Genomic DNA, 17,890 nt, shown 5'->3' with positions numbered 1-17,890 from the left:
GCACTTAATGTCAAGCTAACCGCGCAGTTCACTTCGTTCCTGATCCAACGATAGTCAGTGCTCCTTCGTACGACACGGGACACTGTAATTGGTTTGTTGGAGCTTAACTAACTACCGGATAAAGTCGAACGAACCGGCCGCCGTTTAAGCACGGATTATCCAGAACGAGGTGAACAATATTTACTGCTAATTGCCGGGCTTTAGTTTCCCCGATTTATTTCCGCGATAAGAAAATCTGGCGAACACGCAGCTGCCCATGGGATCCTCTTTTTTTCGATCAAGTATTTTTATCTAATTTTGACACTATCAGTCTCTCTTCCCTTACACTGAACACTGATTTCCATTGGAGATTTGTTACTTCGAAACTTGGATTTTTATGGAAATCTAACACCTTTTTCGAGTACCAGGAAACGAAGGAAATTATTGATATTATAATAAACATATTTTTCTAAAAAAATTGTTAGCTTTTGTACGCTCCTTTTATAAGGATTTGGATCTGCAAGGTTTTTAAATGAACGTTGTAGAGAATTCGAGTTCGCTGTTTAAATATGAGATTGAAAACCTTTCCATTTTAAATCTCTTAAAACGAATTTAACAGGATGGTATGAAACGAGAAAGTGGTTTCAAGGATCTTATATTTTACGTATGAAAAGAAAGGCATCGTTAACGTGAACGTGCCTTTAGAAACGTAGCGGCTAATTATTTCTTTGGCCGTTGAACATACAAAAGAATATCTAAACGGGGACGTTCAAGCGATGCGTACGTAAAATTATAAATTCCCGAGTACATAGAAAATTCCTACGTCTTTTTAAACGCTTAACAAGGGAGACCCAATTTCACAGTGGGCAATATGAATTTTTATCATGGAACTCGACTTATTCACTGAGTTATCTCCGCTGCAATTCCAGATCTTCGTTCGTCATAAAAACGCTACATAATTCGCGCGTCGTACGGAAGATTTAATCTCACAAATGAGATTCGAATACTGGCTCACCCAGGACGGTGCATTAAACAGGAATATCCTGCGAGCTTAAGCACACCTTTTGCCAAGAAAAAATTAGCTCATTCGAACGTGCCCGCGCAGAGAAAACGAAACTGCCGCTGATCTAGCAATTAACTCACCTGGAATTCTGCCAACTATTTATATTGCGCTATTATCATACGTTTCGTTCCCAGACTAGGCCTAAATAGTTATGCTTATCTTATCGTAATTTAGACATTGCTCGACGAATTAAAATATTCCAATTACATATCCGCGTTTATTAGATTGAACGTGGCAATTTATAGAAAAAGACATTTGAAGAGTTTGTTTAATCTTCTATTTTGTGTTATTTAAAGATGATTATTTTATATCATTCTAGAAAAGGATATTATACAATGGCTCTCGAAAGTATTCGATTACTTACCATAGAAAACTTTTATGTAAATTTAGTAACGGTGACAGTATTAAACCACAAAGCAAATGAAATAAATAATCGATTTTATTATCGTAGATTAATAAACGCAAGGAAATTCACACCACTCTATAGCGCGTAGATTTTAATTTCGGTACAAAAAGATCATTTATTTTCACTTGCGTTTCGCTCTCTCTAAATTCGCACATTTCTAAAATTTTTTAATGCAACAGAACAGAAAGTAAATAAATCCATGAAATTTAAAATGTTAAAAATTAACGATGTGACCGATGTTACAAACAAGGATTCGTATTTTCAACGCGTTGAAGGCCACGTGTGAAATAAATTACTTTCAGTTACGTCGCTCTTCAAATACATGTGCAGCGTGTTAAATTTAACAATTATTGCCCTATTAAAAAAACAGAGAATGTAAGTTGTCAAGTTTCTTCTTCGTAATATTTATCTGTATCTTATTCGTAGGAGATTATGTCTGAACTTACAACAGGATTACCCGACGTTTGATTCTCGTGAGCTTGAAATGATTCTGACGGCAGCCTGGATAGTTGCGGATCCATGATAAGCCTCACGTTGACAGTGCTCTTCCACCACCTATACCACGGCGACACCTGGTCCTGACGAAAAGAAAAATGAGTTGACTGAAGTGGCGAAGGCAAAGGGGAAAATCTGTACAAGCGGTCGTTCTTTTCTGGTCGATTTAAATTATCTAGATAGTTTCGGTTGTCACGGCCAAAAGACACTCTGCTCGATAAATTAGACCAGAGTGGCTTCGAAGTGGCCAGGCTTCGAGCTAGCCTGATCGAAACCCGAGCGAAACTGATTCCGGGCTGTCACGTATTCAAGATAATTCTTAATTAAATGTGCACCGGCTGGATTTCGATTCGACTATTCGACGGGAATTGAATTTATGCAACCAGGAACAAGATTTTGCTTGAAATTCTTGTCCCGTTTCTGTTGAGATATTCGCTTCAAAGATGTGATTTACCCTTTCTAGGAATCACTTGCTCCGGTTTCCCTGTAATCTGTTACTTTATACGTATTTTCCGTAATGATCGTGGTATAGAGAAACGAATGGAATTACGTGATGGGAATTGAAATTGAGAAATGTTTTCTCTAAGGAATTAAGAGTGTTTTTGTAGAATTAGAAAATTTCCCAAATTTTTCCAAATGGCATTTGTTTAGTATCGTAAAGATACAAACACATCTGCGCCATTTGTATATATCAAATTGGAATGAAATATTTTGTACACTTTCGTACAGTAGATTCCATAGTGATTATCCGATCATTCGTGGATATCAATAGTATTTGAAATTTACTATATAAAAGCAATTCGTTTTGAATTTTAAAAACATTGTTTTGCTTTCGAATGTAAATTTGTATGTTTTTTTTCTGTAATTATTATAAAGAACTCTAAAGGTTTCTAGGACATCCGAATGGGATGGAAATTTATTTCGTAAATTTTTGAATAAGATGAAATGTGGAACTGCATGGTTAGATTCTTCTAATTTCCTACTATAAATGTTATACTATATGTGCTATAAAAAGTATGTCATACCATTTGATGAAATTTATCGTAAACCCCTTCATAATATTGAATGTGGAATATCATTTAAATTAGAGATTTTTCACGTGAACAAGTTAACACTTTTTTACGGAGAATATCGAGCTGGGTGGACGAGTGCGTTTAAAAAATATGAGACATTTAAAAAACGAAATTGACTTTCATATGCTCTCTCTCTCTCTCTCTCTCTCTTTTAAAATTAACGATATCGTATGATGCGTCTGTAGAAGAAGATCATTCGGTTTATATGTGAAATATTTTCGACATTATCGATAGTTTCGAGTTAACTACTGCTCCGACAAATAAACAGTATACGTGAGGGTGCAAGTTATTAGATATTTTGTTATCAGCTATTGGTGTCCAATATCATGAAACATTGGACGTAAACCATGTAATATCAAGTATAAAGCGACAGCAGAAATTCCACCGCGAGTTCGCTATATTTTTACAGCTTCTATCAACCGTAGTCAAGATCCAAAGGATGAAAGGAACTGCTAGCGATTCCTGGTACGGCTAGCTCTTTCGTTTTTCAATATCTTGCTGCTCTTTTTACAATCCAACTCCTTTCCTTTTGCCCTTTTCCTCCATTTTTTTTTATCTTTCACGTTCTTCGTGTCTTCGTTACTTTGTCCTGCCTTCTAGTCGAGGCAATTTTATAACAGCTTTCTTCTTTGTAAACTTGAGAACTCGGACCGAGCTGTACTCAAGAAATATAGTCAGATACTGACGTGTAATTTTCTGCCTCAAAGCGATTGTCTTCTTTAGACATCAACTCGATTGTACGTTGGAAATTTTCATCGATGTTTCCCTTCTTCCGCCTTATCTTTCTTAAATCTCTAAGAAGTTACGGGAATCATAGTTTCTAGTGCGTTACATTGAGAAATAACTTTTATAAGAGTCGATCGATGCGTTACAGTGAAGACACACAAAGGCAATTTGCCATTGATCGTCTCAGTTACTTTACGCATCGATATTCTCTCAGCTAAGTTTGTTTCTCTTTTAGATCGCGAGCCTGTCTTTTCAAATTCTTTGACTTCTCTTCCCTTTCTATACTCAAATATCAAAAGTTGCAAATATAAATATATTTTACACAGAAGATTCCACAGAAAATGCAAACGAAATTTGCTGTTTTATATATACATTCTAATGTCCTATTCTAGTTTACCAAACATTGAAGACCAGCCAAAAATTTCATTGCAGAAATTTCCTTTCTTTTCTACCACCGGTGTTCCCCGCGGACATGTACTATCATCATGGAATTTTGTTTAAAATTAGAAATAATCGAACCGTGTCCTACGAGAAAGAAAGTCAGCGACAAACTTTATAAAGCGGATAGCTGTCGTTCCATTTACCAAATGCACGCCTTCGCGTGTCTTTCGCGTTATTTTCTTAGCCAGAAAGAGTGTGTCGCGGCACGTTTGTTCCGGTTCACTTGGCTGACGCGTTCCATTCACGCAGCCAAGCGTTGGCTCACCTGTTTCACCTCTCGGGCCACGACTTAATGCATCCGCTCCGAGGCAGCTTGTTATCTGGGTCGGCGGAATCGTGTCGCATAAACATAAACCGCGAAAGACAGTCGCAGCCACCACACGGGCGCATCGTAAAAGGCCGTCGACCTAGACCTGCCTCGGAGCTACCTCGAAATGCGCCGTGTCTCTAGCGGCAACCGCCGCGATATTTTTACCCCCGAACGAAATACTCGATACACTCGGCGTCGCGAGCTTGAAAATTCTCGCGAAGAAACAACGGGCGTGAATAAAACGCGGGCTACGTTTACCTCGGGGGAAACCAGGTTCGTTCCTCGGGCGGAAACGAATTTGGAAATGCGTCGCTGCTTTTCAGAGACGCCTCGTTCCGGGATAATTGCGTTTCCCTGGCAGGAAAATCTTTTAACCCTCTGGCTTATAGCCATGCAGTCATTCCAGTAACGGAGATTATGATCGAATTGCGGTAAACAAGGCTTCCATTTGTGATTTCCGTATTTGCGTTGGGATGTTGGGCGTGCACAGGTTCTAATGTGTGGAATTTAACAGTAACAGGTGTATTTAATAACGACAGAGTTGTTTTAGATTGGACTTAGATTTCCTTCGATTACCACTGCTGCTTTCTTCAACCTCGTTACGATTCTCGAATTTTTATACGCGTGGAGGATGAAGGTACACTTATCATAGACAACTTTCATGTATCTATATGTTGCATTTATTAGGTGTATGAAACTTTTTAAAATTTCATTGGCATGCGACGTGCATAATTATGTTCATGAAAGCTAGCTACAATTATTCGAGTACTTTCATGAGCCACTGTATTTGTTAAAATCGGTACAAGTCCCATTATTCTTCCTATAAAATATTTATATGTTTAAGCGAAACACGTCAAGACTCGATAAGAACAAAGGTGATGAGTCTGGAGCTTCCGTCCGGCCACCTCGCGAATACACCGGATGGATTTACAGTTACGAAAAAGAAAAAGTGAGACGCGGTACCATTAAAGGGATTACTCGCGGCAAGAATATGCTTAGAATTTCCGCGAAAGATCAGTCCGTGGCTGACACGAAAAAAATTCGCAAGTTCTCGAGATTACGCCGGGGCCATTAAAAAACTTGTTAGGAACCGCGTTACTTATTGTAATTAGCATTGCTGATTATAAATATATATGGGGCGTACTATCGACTGTTAAACTGAGAAATAAAATGGCACATCTGAAGAAGGTACTTCGTCCAAGAATGTTTAAAATACCCACATTTTTGGCACGGTAATCGCTTTTTTCATGTACGTATTCAGAAAACTGAGTCCATTGTGTCACGGAATAAATGGAGAATTTATTATCAGATTTACCGGTTGCTTACAAAGCTAATCCAGCAACAGCCAGTCGGTTAATTGCAAGAACGCGACCCGTCGCTTGAAATGGCAAACAGAAGTTAAATACGTTTTATTACAATACCATTGCTGGTTAATGCTTATACGTATAGATCTGCACCGTACGTCTTTTAAGGGCAGTTTTCATTATAGGTAGAAGCAAAATGAAATAAAGTAGTTATTTGAAGAAACGATCAATCGATGAAAGAGCTGATATTGTGAATATTTATTGCCACAAAGCAATCGGTTTGAAGAAGTAGGAGGTTATCATATTGTATATTGTTTTAAAAAAATATGATCTTGGATTCAAACAATGCTTTGGGTATTCGTGATTAGTTTAGGGACTTTTATGAAAATTTATATTTTTCTAAACAACCGTAAATCGAATGGAATTTAAGTAATATTTGATTTTGAATATTTCACATATTTTTACATAGTTGTATATTCTTCGCATTTCTGCATCTTTGCATTTTTAAGTTTTCGTTTTAAATCTTTAAATTTTCCATAAATGTATAAATATCCCCAGTCTACTTATGATACTAAGGTAGAAAGTAACATTTCCCTTTATGTGCAGCGATGTTTCATACATACATATTTTGAATTAAAAATATAATTACCTTCCCGAGTAAATAGACCGTTGTAATGTAACCCAGTACCACGATGGTGAGAAAAAACCATATAGCTCCTCTTGTCCAGAGTTTGGAAATTCCAATCTTATTTCCCTCGATGACGAAATATTGCATGCCTACGTTTTAACAGACGTATAAACGTAATTAACGTATTTTCAGTTATAATTTTATCCCAGTCAGAGAATCAAATTTTAATCTACGTATGTACGCAAAATAAATTTTACCGTAATTTTACTTCGCTATTTGTTATTGCAAATTGACTCACCTAAGAGACAAACTGTTACCAAACCCACAGTAACGACGGAAAGTAATGTGAAGATAAGCAAATCTGACTGTATGTTTCTACGATTCCTGGGGTGAGTAATCCATATCCTCAACGATTCTGGCCTGAAGGTTCCCATAAAAGTGATCACTATACAGGTCGAAAACAAGTTGAATGTCATGTGTTATTTTCTATGCAAAATCGAGTAACTTTCGTCAAATATACATGAATATTGCAAATGAAAATGAAATTTAACCACAATTCATTGGATAATCGTTACCACGTTAGCAATATCATTTCTTTTTTATTTTCATTTTGAAAACTTCTATATGGTAACATCGGTATTTAATTCTTAATCGTTCGGAGAATCAAACCTCGAACGAGCAAAACGCGCGTAATTACAATCTTAAAATATGGAATTTTGAAATTCGATGCTTACCATCGATAACGAGGTGTTTCGATAACATTGAAGTGATAACGGCATAATTCGCAATAAGATCGGCACGACTGGTTCAACCATCTTTCCAAACATGCCAAATGCACGTAAGCCAACGATCCTTTGCATCTACACAAATTATGTTTCATTCTAGGAAAATATGTAAGCATAGCAAATAGCATTGAGAAAGTATTTCATGTACATGACAAAGATTTAGTATTTTCGCAAAATGAAGTGTTTTTTGTTTGCAGAATTTCTGTCTATCAAGCATATATTGGCTTTTCCTATACCTGAGAGAGTAAAAGCTTTACATATAAAAGAATATATGGTCAGAAACCTTATAATTAAAATAGCATAAACTAAAGGAAAAAGAATAAAAAACTGACAAAAGACGTAGGTTTATGCGATTTTTTTTATTCTTATTATTTATTATACATACTACATTCCGGTGGTATACGGTGTATCTCGTGCAAATTGAAACATACACCGAGCAACGCCTAATTCCATTCTCAAATTTCTGACAAATGTGACGTAGAGCCAATTTTCTCATATCCTTACACTGTTTCTTTTATCGCTACAATGCTTTTCTCTGGTGTCCTCACGTTGCTTTTACGACCCTAGAATCTCTTTCCTGCTGCCCTTATGATGTTTTTTATTACTAGAATCTTTCGTTCCGCGGTCGGGATTGATAGAATTTTTTCCAGAATCACCCACGATGGAATTATTTGCTCGAATATGGAAATTTTCCCAAATCCTAATTTCACCGTAACAGTGTGTTCCTCTAGCAAGTAAAGTACTACAAAAATAAAACTCGTGGCTTAATAGATTACTTCCTGTCACTGTTTCCAGATTGACACTGTCCAAGTAGTAGTTTAGACCGGAAGGAAGTCCCTCAGAAATGACCGCAGAAGTCAGGTAGTCGCTATGAATTATTTCGGAGAAAGTAACCGCTAGTGTCACCGCTGACTGACCACAGAGTGGACATCGTTTAAACCAGGTAGTTGGCAACTTTGGACATTCGGAATTAATTAGAATTGTCCGTGAAAAACGTACGCTATCCTACACAGAACTTTGGCGATCGATACTCTACCTGCAAGAGCATCTATCAGCAACCAGCTGTTCCGCGGTATACGCCTATACTAAACTTCGTAGTGCCAGCGAAGCCAGGAGAAGATTCTATGGTCCGGAATAAGATGAAAATCAAGAATGACGAAATTATGTTGGAAGCTCCATTTCTAAGAAAATCTACTTTGAAAACTTGTGAAACTTGTGTGAATTTAGTTATGAAACACTTTGACCTGCACGAGTCACGTACTTTGATCATTACTGGTTGATCCAGTTTCTATGACTGTCATTAAATACTTGTTTCATTGCAAGTTTGGAGCGTGATTTAAAGACAAATCCAACGGATAGAAGGAGCGATTTATTTCGATTAAATATTATCTATATCGTCATCTGGGACAGATGGAGACGAAAAGTAAGCTAGTTCTTTGCCCGTAACAATATCGTCGTCACATTTTTCTCAACGAATCGACGGTCGATTGAATCTTGCATTTTACGAACGTGTCGCAAATTCGCATTATAAAAGTGTTCGCGCATACATCACGGTCTGCGCTCGATCTTATTTCCTTCTGGAGTATTCAGACTCCTTATATTTCACAGTAACATTCGAATAAGAAGAGAAGTTCAGTAAGTTTGAAAATTACGATCGCGACCATTCAGCGAAAGAGATTTGCATGCGACACTTGTCTTACGTTTCACACGCTCTCTTAGTTCTCTCTTTCTCTTTTTATTTGATTCTATAAGAATTTCTTTCTCTTTCCTCTATTTTCTGTTCTTTTTTTATTTTCCACGAACCGAGCGTCTTTAATCACTTCGAGAGCGCGTTTCTCGAATTATTCGTTTCCGTGTTCCCGAACATGTTTTCATGCAAGACCACCCCTTTTAACACCATAATTCTCACGGCAGGTGTTAAAATTACGCTGCTACGGGAGCGTCGTTTCGCCGCCTGGTGAAACGCATCTTATTCAACTTCGTCGGAAGCATGTTTGCCTACTTTAGTAGGTTAAGACGGTTCTTTCAAGCGAGTACCCGCCGAAAGACACCGTTGAATAAGCTGAATCACGTAAAGTCTGCGAAATTTATACTTGCCATAGTTCGAGCGGACTTCGTCATGCGAGTTGGAAGCCGGCTGATACAAAAAGACGAGATGTGCTTCTGTTTTGCTAGGGAAATTTACCGTATAAGCAGTTCTAGCGTGTGTCTATTGAAGATACGAGGAGGTTGACTTAAACTAAATGGATGTCTGGTTTGAAATAGCAAGCGGAGCAGATAGATCCACATTTTTTTCCCAGTTATTATTAATGAATGTGTAACAGAGAGACGCTTGTGAAATTAATAACAAACACGCTTGTATAACTTTACATTATAAACTTTCAGGATGATTAAGTGACGTAATGCGACGAGGTTCTCTGGGTTTCAATCGTCTTTTTAATCGTACGTTCTATTCTCGCGTTCCAAACGTTCCACTTCATCTTTTCAATTTCAGCTCTATCTCGAACATTATTATTATTATTATGAAATATCGCTGAATGTGTGAAAATTTGTACAATCAGTTAATTTCAACTTCTAGTGATTTCTTTCTAAGAAAAATAAATACTAATTATCTTTCCTGATTTTAATAAATTCTTTATCCATATCCTAACTAAACTTGCTAGAAAAGTTTACAAGTTTCATAAATGGAGTAAAAGCTTTTTCAAGTTATCAGTATGAATAGCAGAAACAAATTTATATATGCATGCAATTAACAATTAACACAAATCTGTATTTTATATTACAGGTAAGGACTGACGTGTCAAACCGTAAACTAATGTTCACGTAAAACCTGCAAAGTGGTAAAGTACTTTATTTCAATGGTCTTATTTTACTCTGCAGTTATACGATTTCATTTTGCGCATTTCGGTTTTTCAATTTCAAACTGAAACCATTTAATCCCATTCAGACCGTTTCTATTTACCATGAACGAAGTAGGTTACGGATAAACAAGGCGCGCAGAAATTAAGAGAAAAAGATGATAGAACGTAACGATCATTCACACGAGACTCGAATGAATTACTTTCCACCGCGTAAATGTGAAGTACGTTCTGTATGTGTATTTACGTTATGGAGCGGATGATCCCTTACCGCGTAGGTCGTCCAAGTTAATTAATCCATTTCAGTCAGAGAATACTGTTCCTGGACAAACAAACTCTAAACATCCATGCGGATGACATTCCGCGGTTCGTCGGTTTCTCTCGGCCTCTGTATCGCGAAGAGAATTTTAAATATGCGTTTCATCACTTACGCGCGTCCGCGATTTCATAGCTGCTTGGGAAACGAGATGCGTTTAAAGAATTCAGCGTACCTATTATTCAGCCCTTTCAGTCTTCTCCAACGAGACGGCCGTGTAAAAGAAAACTCGAAAAAAATTCTAAAAAAGGAAGTAAATGTGAAGACATGGAAAAACGCACCACGCGTGTACGAACAGTGATTTTTCTATTTTGCTCGAGGTGCTGCACGTAGATAACGTTTCCATTAACTTGCTCTACTCCTTTATAATACGTTTCATGTAACTAGCTCTTTGCTTTCGTTTTTTCTTTTATTCTTTTTTTTTCGTAATTTAAATTGTTTCATCTTTATATACTTTGCACGGATGTTTGATATGTTTAATATACTTAGCGCATTATTAGAATCTCTTTGTGCCGTTTGTGGGGATCTTACGCCAGCGAGACTACGTTAGTTTTTAACATTGTAACGTAAGTGGCGGATCAGGTTTGCGGACAAAGAAGGCCGGTGTCTTTTGAAACTGAATTAAAAGGTACAGAGATCAGGTTTCAGACAACAATTTACACAAGAATTTGTCGTTATAGTAACAAGTGTAATAAAGTTAGAAGACTAATTGACTCGACATTATACATTTGTAACGTAAACTGTGCGCTACTTTTGCGGAACTTCGTCTAACTACTTCGACTAACTTCGGAAGATATGTGTGTTAACCTGTTTCATGGAGTTTACAAACAATCTTAGTTCTTATTATTACTGAACAGATAAATGCTACATCTAAATTTTTATACGAGCCTAAGATCTGTAAAACAACAACTGCGATTAACCGATTACTAGAAGAAGTTTTGATCTCATATGCTACTCGTATTTCACAAGTCGACTAGATATAACTCGCTACTTTGAAAATGCTCAATTTTCACAGCGATGAATGGATAAATAGTTGGAGTTTTTAATCCAGATCAGATTCGGTTAAAATTTTATCAATAAAGTCATATCATTCGCGTCTCATTATGGCCAATGAAATTTCGAAATATTTTATCACACGTACAGTACGTACAAATAAGAGTTCTCTGTGATAAGGAAAGACACTTTTGCGAGCCATCGTCTATCTTACTAATAATATATTAGATTGTCCGAAAAGTGTCTTTCTTTCGCAAACATGTTTCTTACAACAGTGCACTTTCATGCAAAACCAAGTCTCAACAGAACAAAATGGATTGTACGTAATTCGACAAAATAATATAAAACAGAAAACGTTGTGCGTCTATTATTTCCTCATAAAACGAAAGAAACTTTTCGGACAACCTAATACAAATCTAACTTGCGCCATTTATCTGAGATTTCTCCCTTGCATCTCCGACGAGAAGCAGCCATATCGAAGCCTACCGCAAGACCTATTAAAATCAATCACGTATTCAAGAAAGACTCCTCTGAGATTTGTAGCCGTCTCTCGTGCCGAGTATATGTCCGATCCGATTCTAATCCAGACATAGATAGGGCTCAAACGCAGCTCTCGCAAGGGATCCATCGCGACCGGGCTAATCTCAATGACAAATTGCATAAGCAGGTCAGCGTGCACGTGGGCTTCTGTTAATCCACGTGAACAGGCTCGCGGACTCGTCCTGTCACTTTTGTTCGACTCATCGCGCATTTGAATTTGAGTTACGCAAAGCCACGAGATTAAATAATGGCGACGCGCGTCGACGTAAACGTACGGAAGTGTTACGTAAACGTACACGTACAAACGTAAATGTGTACATGTAACAGAGGAACGCTCTTGACGGTCCCTTAGACGCGTCGCGGCGCTTTCAGACGCGAGAACACGATGGCGAGGTGACGCAACGTTGGACGAAGCTGTGGGACGAACGAAGGAAAGAAATAGGTCGCGCGATACGCGTGTCATTCCACGAGAATTCTCGCGAGGGGCACCGGTGAGTTAAGTTTCTCGCGGCGTGTCACTTCGGGCGGGAAAAGGAGCAGGGAAGCAGAGGGCGTGGGAAATAAACGGCCAGGGGAAGCGTGGAAAGAGTAGAGGGAGAGAGAGAGAGAGAGTAAATGGCAGGTGGCTGAAGGAAAACGGGTGAAAACGGGCAAAACCAGGCTAGAAAAAGGGGAGAAAGGAAGAAAAGGGAAATAAAAAGCGGAGAGAGGTATGGCGCACCACCGAGATTTTTATTCACGCATTGAAAACACTGTGGGTGTCCCATTTGACTTTAGCGGGTTGCCGCGGCGAGATTAAAATTGTAGAACACCGGCACGTGTTCTCAATTCGATTAAGAAGGGTTAGAAGCATCGCGGGGTTGCAAGGTTGCGGTAAGCAAGTGGTTCGTGCAAACGGAGCTACCATTTGCGAATAAGGGATCGTCTCATCAGTACTGTGTTTTATTGAAACGATTTATAGTGGGGATAATGTTCATAGATTTACCTCGTGAGCATCGTTGGGGCTGTTAAAAGGAAAGAAGAATGATTCTAATTTTTACTCCGTGATCGCGTTCCCCTCTTCCACTAAAGAAATCTAATTCCAAGGAAACGCGCTGGTTGTTAAATGAGATCCAAGGGAACGTTTTGCCACAAGTTCCGCCACAATTCGTTCATTTTCTTTAAAAGTCCTTTGCTTAGGAACAAGAGTGTTAATACTCAGGATCTACATACAAAAGTATTATTATTATATGATATAAAATCGTAGCATAATCTTTAGATTCTTCTAACACAGGGCTATCTCACTAGTTTATAATTGTCAACTCTGAAGTTATCTTCGTCGTGTTTCAAATTTCCATGGAAATTGTCAGAAATTGAGAGTATTTCCCTCGTATTTTGTAATATCTATTACGTGGCAAAGGCTAATACGACCAATTGGTTAGCTGAAATCTAGTTTTCGTGTCGTTTTGCACGAGAGACAGAGAGCAATACTGTGGTTCAAGGTACGCGATTAACGTATCGGCGAGCCGTGTTTGGCGTGATTATTTTAGTCTTGTGAAAATACGCGTTAGTGAAATGTACATATCTATCGGCAAACGTGCACGTCATTGCATTCGATAAATTTGTGAGTATAATTTTGAAAGGATTTATTTCTACCAATAGGAATTGTTCCCGGCATTGGAGTGTTTGCCACCTGTTTCGACTTTCGTTTGAACAAATGACGATATAGTAAATATTCCATCGTATTAGCAAGCTGTGTAGATACTAATTGATTTGCTAAACTTTTTATTTTGTCAAAAGAGTCTCATCGGTTAGATTCGTTCCATGAATCGTTTCTTTTTTTTTCATCTCTAAGACGAAAAAGTGTTTATAACTTCTAAAGTATCAATTTTTCGATTAACGAAATCTAACCACTCGCAAAGTCTACCACTTTAAATTCACAATTAGACATTAGTCTCGTCCGAGGTAACAGAGATCGCGTCGGTAGTTAATGAATTAGTTTCGAAAGGCCTGGCGTCCTTGAATTTCAAACAACGTCGTCTGCTTAATGTTGATGGGATTTCGTAGTAATTAGTTGACACAGGATAATCATTACTTAATCAGGCAACGCGAGGATTAATTAGGATTCACGGGCCCGGAATTTTACTTGCAAAATTGTTTGCCCATCCTGCCGGACATTGTAAATGTGGGAATAGCAAATGGTAGAGAAATGGACTACCCCATTTTAAGGCTGAGTTTAATAAGTTTATGCGCTTACGCGATTCAATATTGGCGCTCCGGATGAACTTTGCATCGGTGAAATTTCATTGCTGGTAAAGTAGCCAGATAATTAGCCAGCAACGGCAGAATTTTCGAGCTATTAAGGCGAAATGTTTACAAGTGTACACTGGTATTTTTGATCTTCAAAGACGTTTGAAAATGATGGCCGACGTTAAATCATGAATGGAATATACTGAGCGGTTTGGGTCAAAGGTCTGTCATTAACAAATTTCGATAAATCTTATCGAAGCGGAATTATAATATACAGGATATCTTAGGGTTTTTCTAGAAAACGAAATTAATACATTCTATGAGCTCCGAAGCACCCTAAATCGTTCCCTACAAAGAATTCTGTTTTCTCGTCGTCTGATTTTATATGTTTTCTGTTTGACTTGTATTATTTGAAGAAAACTACGAAGTTATTGAATTGTTATTAATTGGCTATATATTGGCACAGCAATTAAAATGGTTCGTAATCGCAACATGCTAGAAGTGAAAAGATTTGGAAATCGTGTTTCGTAAACTAACGTGCCTTAGCTCGCGTTCAATTTCAGCGAATTGGAATCGTTAGTTCACCTCTAAACGTCGATTTAACTTTAAATGAGCGATTAAGTCAAGATCTATGTGCTAAATCCGTACCTAACGAGCACGAATCTACGTAGTAATATTGTTAAATCAGTAAAAAATATCGCGAGTTCGTCTGCTTCTTACAAATTAACAAATTCTGAAATTAGCTTAAGGATAAAGCATTACAAAGATATCAAATAAAATTAATATCTAGCGTGCGAGAATAGTTAGAATGAAATGCGAGTATATCTAGGTAGGCTAGGAGTTTCCATTTTTTTAAATTCAACAATAGTTTTCACAGTGCTTGCAGTATTTTTTTCATTTGGAGTTTATTATTCAAGAGCCTGAATTTTTTTTTCAAATATTTCCCCAGGACAAATGTGTTTTTAATAAAAGAGATTCTAGGGAGTTTTACACTAATTAAAGTCGCTGTACATTAACGATAATCCATCGCACTGTTATTATTAACATCTCATTAAAAAGCGAAATAATAATTCAAAAAATGAAATTCAAACATTCTGATAAAGATATTCCAATGAATTTCATTAATCCGCTACTAAAATTCTATTTCAACGAAATCTAACATTTTCTACATAATCGCAAGCACTTTGGTCTTCAAATATAGTCTTCGATATACATGATATAAAGCGTAGCTTATACCGCTATTAAATCCTCGAAATGATTTCCAGAAACGGTATAGCTTAGAGCTGAAAGCTCTCATTGAAATTCTCTTGAACGCGAAGAACGTACGCCACGAAACTCTCTAGAATCTCGAATCTCGGACGAAAGAGGGATCACGGCAAGCACATGGCCAGGGATGAATGTCCCGTAAAAGGGGCCAGTCGTTCAATTGGTCGATGATACATTTACCTACAAGGTGAAATGAGCGGCTCCTTGGACGTGTTTGTGTGACATATTCGGCAGACGATGGAACCAACCGAGACCAGGCTGCGGGTAAGCCGGTGTTGTTGGCCGAGCCCGAGAGACATTTGCTGCGTGTCGCAGTCATTTAAATTGCAGGACGAACCCTCGGGGACGGTGACCGGTAGCATCGGGATGCCGTGCTCGTGATCCAAGTTAACTGCAATCGAAGAGAAGGATACACACGAACCGGTGCATATGTATGATCCAGCACGCTCCCTACGCGTTTACTTACACCCTATTCGACGTAATGGCCGGCTTTCTGCGAAATTCGCTGCTTCGAATATCGATTAACACTCTACGGAGTTCGATATATTGAAATGTTTTCGGGCCGATTCCAATAACATGGCGAACAGACTTGAAGATTTTCAAACAAAGGATGTACGCTAAAGTTTAAAAGCTACACGCTTATTTGCGACTGATTATTTTTGACAAGATGTATTTTATTTGCACGCTCAAATCCAGACCAACACGAGACCCGGACTAGCAACGAGAATGTTTAGATTTCGACAACGAGATAGTCCTCCAAAACGTTCTAATTTCAATCATTAAATATAATGATTTTCGAATGATATTTCATTAGGTTGCTATTTAACTGGAATTAGACTTTCTGTTATCTATAACTTCGCGAGTCTTTTCTACGTAAATTGTCCGTCAAACTCGTTTAATATCGTGACATTATTTTTAATATTACGAAGAAGATATGATAAGGTAGATAGATAAGGTACAAAGAAAACATAATGAAATTTTTCGAACAATTTATTAATTAATTGTTAAGATATTATATAAATTGAAAATAACAGGAACCAAATACGGAGAATATAGTGCATATGTATGATCTACCACACTTCCCACGCATCTGCGTGTATTTACAGCCTATTAGGCGTAATGGCAGGCTTTGTGAGAATTTACTTCCCAGAATTAATCAATGCGAAATCTGATATTGCCCCTTGAATTACAAACAGGATGGTACTATTCGAACTGCAGATCCTTAGTTTTGCGATGACGCTAAATTTCGTTAATATCCCTTAGTCTCTGAGGGAGGGTTCGATAGAGATAATGATTTTACGATACCATGTTGCATGACTAGTATCCAAAGTCCCTTCCTTTGTTCGCAAATTAATATGTATGTCTTTTCAAATTAAGAAATACGTTCAAATTTTGCATGGTAAACAATTATCTGTACAGCGATATTGAATTATGAAATTCGCCGAAAAATATCGAAATGCGGTAAAATAAATATAATGGGAGAAGTTAAGAATTTTTTAAAAAACGCACACAAAGAAACTTTTCTAGAAAATGAAATATTAAATAATGCAATGTTTAGTAAAGCGTTGCACATGTAAATACCATTGCCGTAAGATAAAATTCAATTTATTTTTCATGTGAGAGTTTGTTTCCGTTTATTTCGTCGGTACTTTGACTTTCCCGTTTCCCGTATTTTCCTTTTTCTGTAATGCAGAAAATTGAAATTGCCATTACAGAAAAGATTTGAATTTGCCACAGTGACGAAGATTCATGCACTACCGTAAAAAGAAACGCAAGACGATAAAAAAATAAGATTCTGAGACTAATGAAATAAATAAATATTCATCTTCCAAGGGTAGGAAGCACATCTCCAAGATATTTGGTTACTGTCATAGAATTTTTAAGGGTTATTTTTTTGTTTGTATTTTTACGTGATATCCATATCTTCTTCTATATATTTAAATAAATGTACAAAGAATTTTTTATCCGATGTAATCTCAAAAACTTGGGAAGCGAATTTCGTGTAATTTTAAGACGAATAACACAATCGATCTTCGAACTGGTGAATGTATTACAAAACACATAATCATTACATAAAATGAAATGCAAAATATATAAATAGGTATTGAATAACGAGTAACTCGTTATAACTAAAAATTCTTCAAATTCGCTTGTACTCATATTTATTAAAAGAATAGATTCAGATATTTAGATAAGTATGTACATACCTACTTGCATCACCGATGTGACAAATAGACACTTGATGATAAAAATATAACCAAACGAACGGTTCCTCGAGAAAGTCTGACCAAAGGATTGCTCGAGAATAAGTCGATTCAGTAATTTCTGCGAGATCTGTTTCTTATTCCACGCGATCTTTCCGTATGTAAATGAGACGAAGAAGAAGAGCCAGCTGGAAAAGGGAAAACGATACCGGTTTAGATAACCGATAGAACTGTCAGTTCATCGTAGTGAAACGCGACGGCACGCCCTCTTTTA

At 37.4% G+C, this 17,890-nt stretch overlaps 2 protein-coding genes across 3 annotated transcripts in view; one reads left to right on the top strand and one right to left on the bottom strand.

The window, feature by feature from the left end:
* The window catches only part of LOC132913464 (zwei Ig domain protein zig-8), a 739,765-nt gene that overhangs the window by 208,081 nt on the left and 513,794 nt on the right, over positions 1 to 17,890 (top strand). The window lies entirely within an intron of this gene.
* On the bottom strand, positions 1,761 to 16,123 carry LOC132913563 (E3 ubiquitin-protein ligase MARCHF1). Its single transcript, XM_060971993.1, has 5 exons — positions 15,593 to 16,123; positions 7,160 to 7,285; positions 6,724 to 6,845; positions 6,447 to 6,574; positions 1,761 to 2,242 (listed from the first exon to the last, which is right to left on the bottom strand). The coding sequence occupies exons 1-5, from the start codon at positions 15,772 to 15,774 to the stop codon at positions 1,865 to 1,867; spliced, it is 936 nt and encodes a 311-aa protein (XP_060827976.1). The 5' UTR covers positions 15,775 to 16,123; the 3' UTR covers positions 1,761 to 1,864.

Source organism: Bombus pascuorum, chromosome 13, assembly GCF_905332965.1.
Source record: "Bombus pascuorum chromosome 13, iyBomPasc1.1, whole genome shotgun sequence".
NCBI lineage: Eukaryota > Metazoa > Arthropoda > Insecta > Hymenoptera > Apidae > Bombus > Bombus pascuorum.
The sequence above is the reverse complement of the archived record's forward strand: the minus strand, read 5'-3'. Positions and strand labels throughout refer to the sequence as shown.

Bases quoted from the DNA above. Each gene is read 5' to 3' on its own strand.
- LOC132913563 (XM_060971993.1), bottom strand. From the start codon at position 15,774: ATGCTACCGGTCACCGTCCCCGAGGGTTCGTCCTGCAATTTAAATGAC. The intron at 7,286-15,592 runs GTAAATGTATCA...TAATTTGTGTAG, and splicing joins CCGCTCATTTCACCTTGTAG to ATGCAAAGGATCGTTGGCTT. The intron at 6,575-6,723 runs GTGAGTCAATTT...GTTAAAACGTAG, and splicing joins GGTAACAGTTTGTCTCTTAG to GCATGCAATATTTCGTCATC.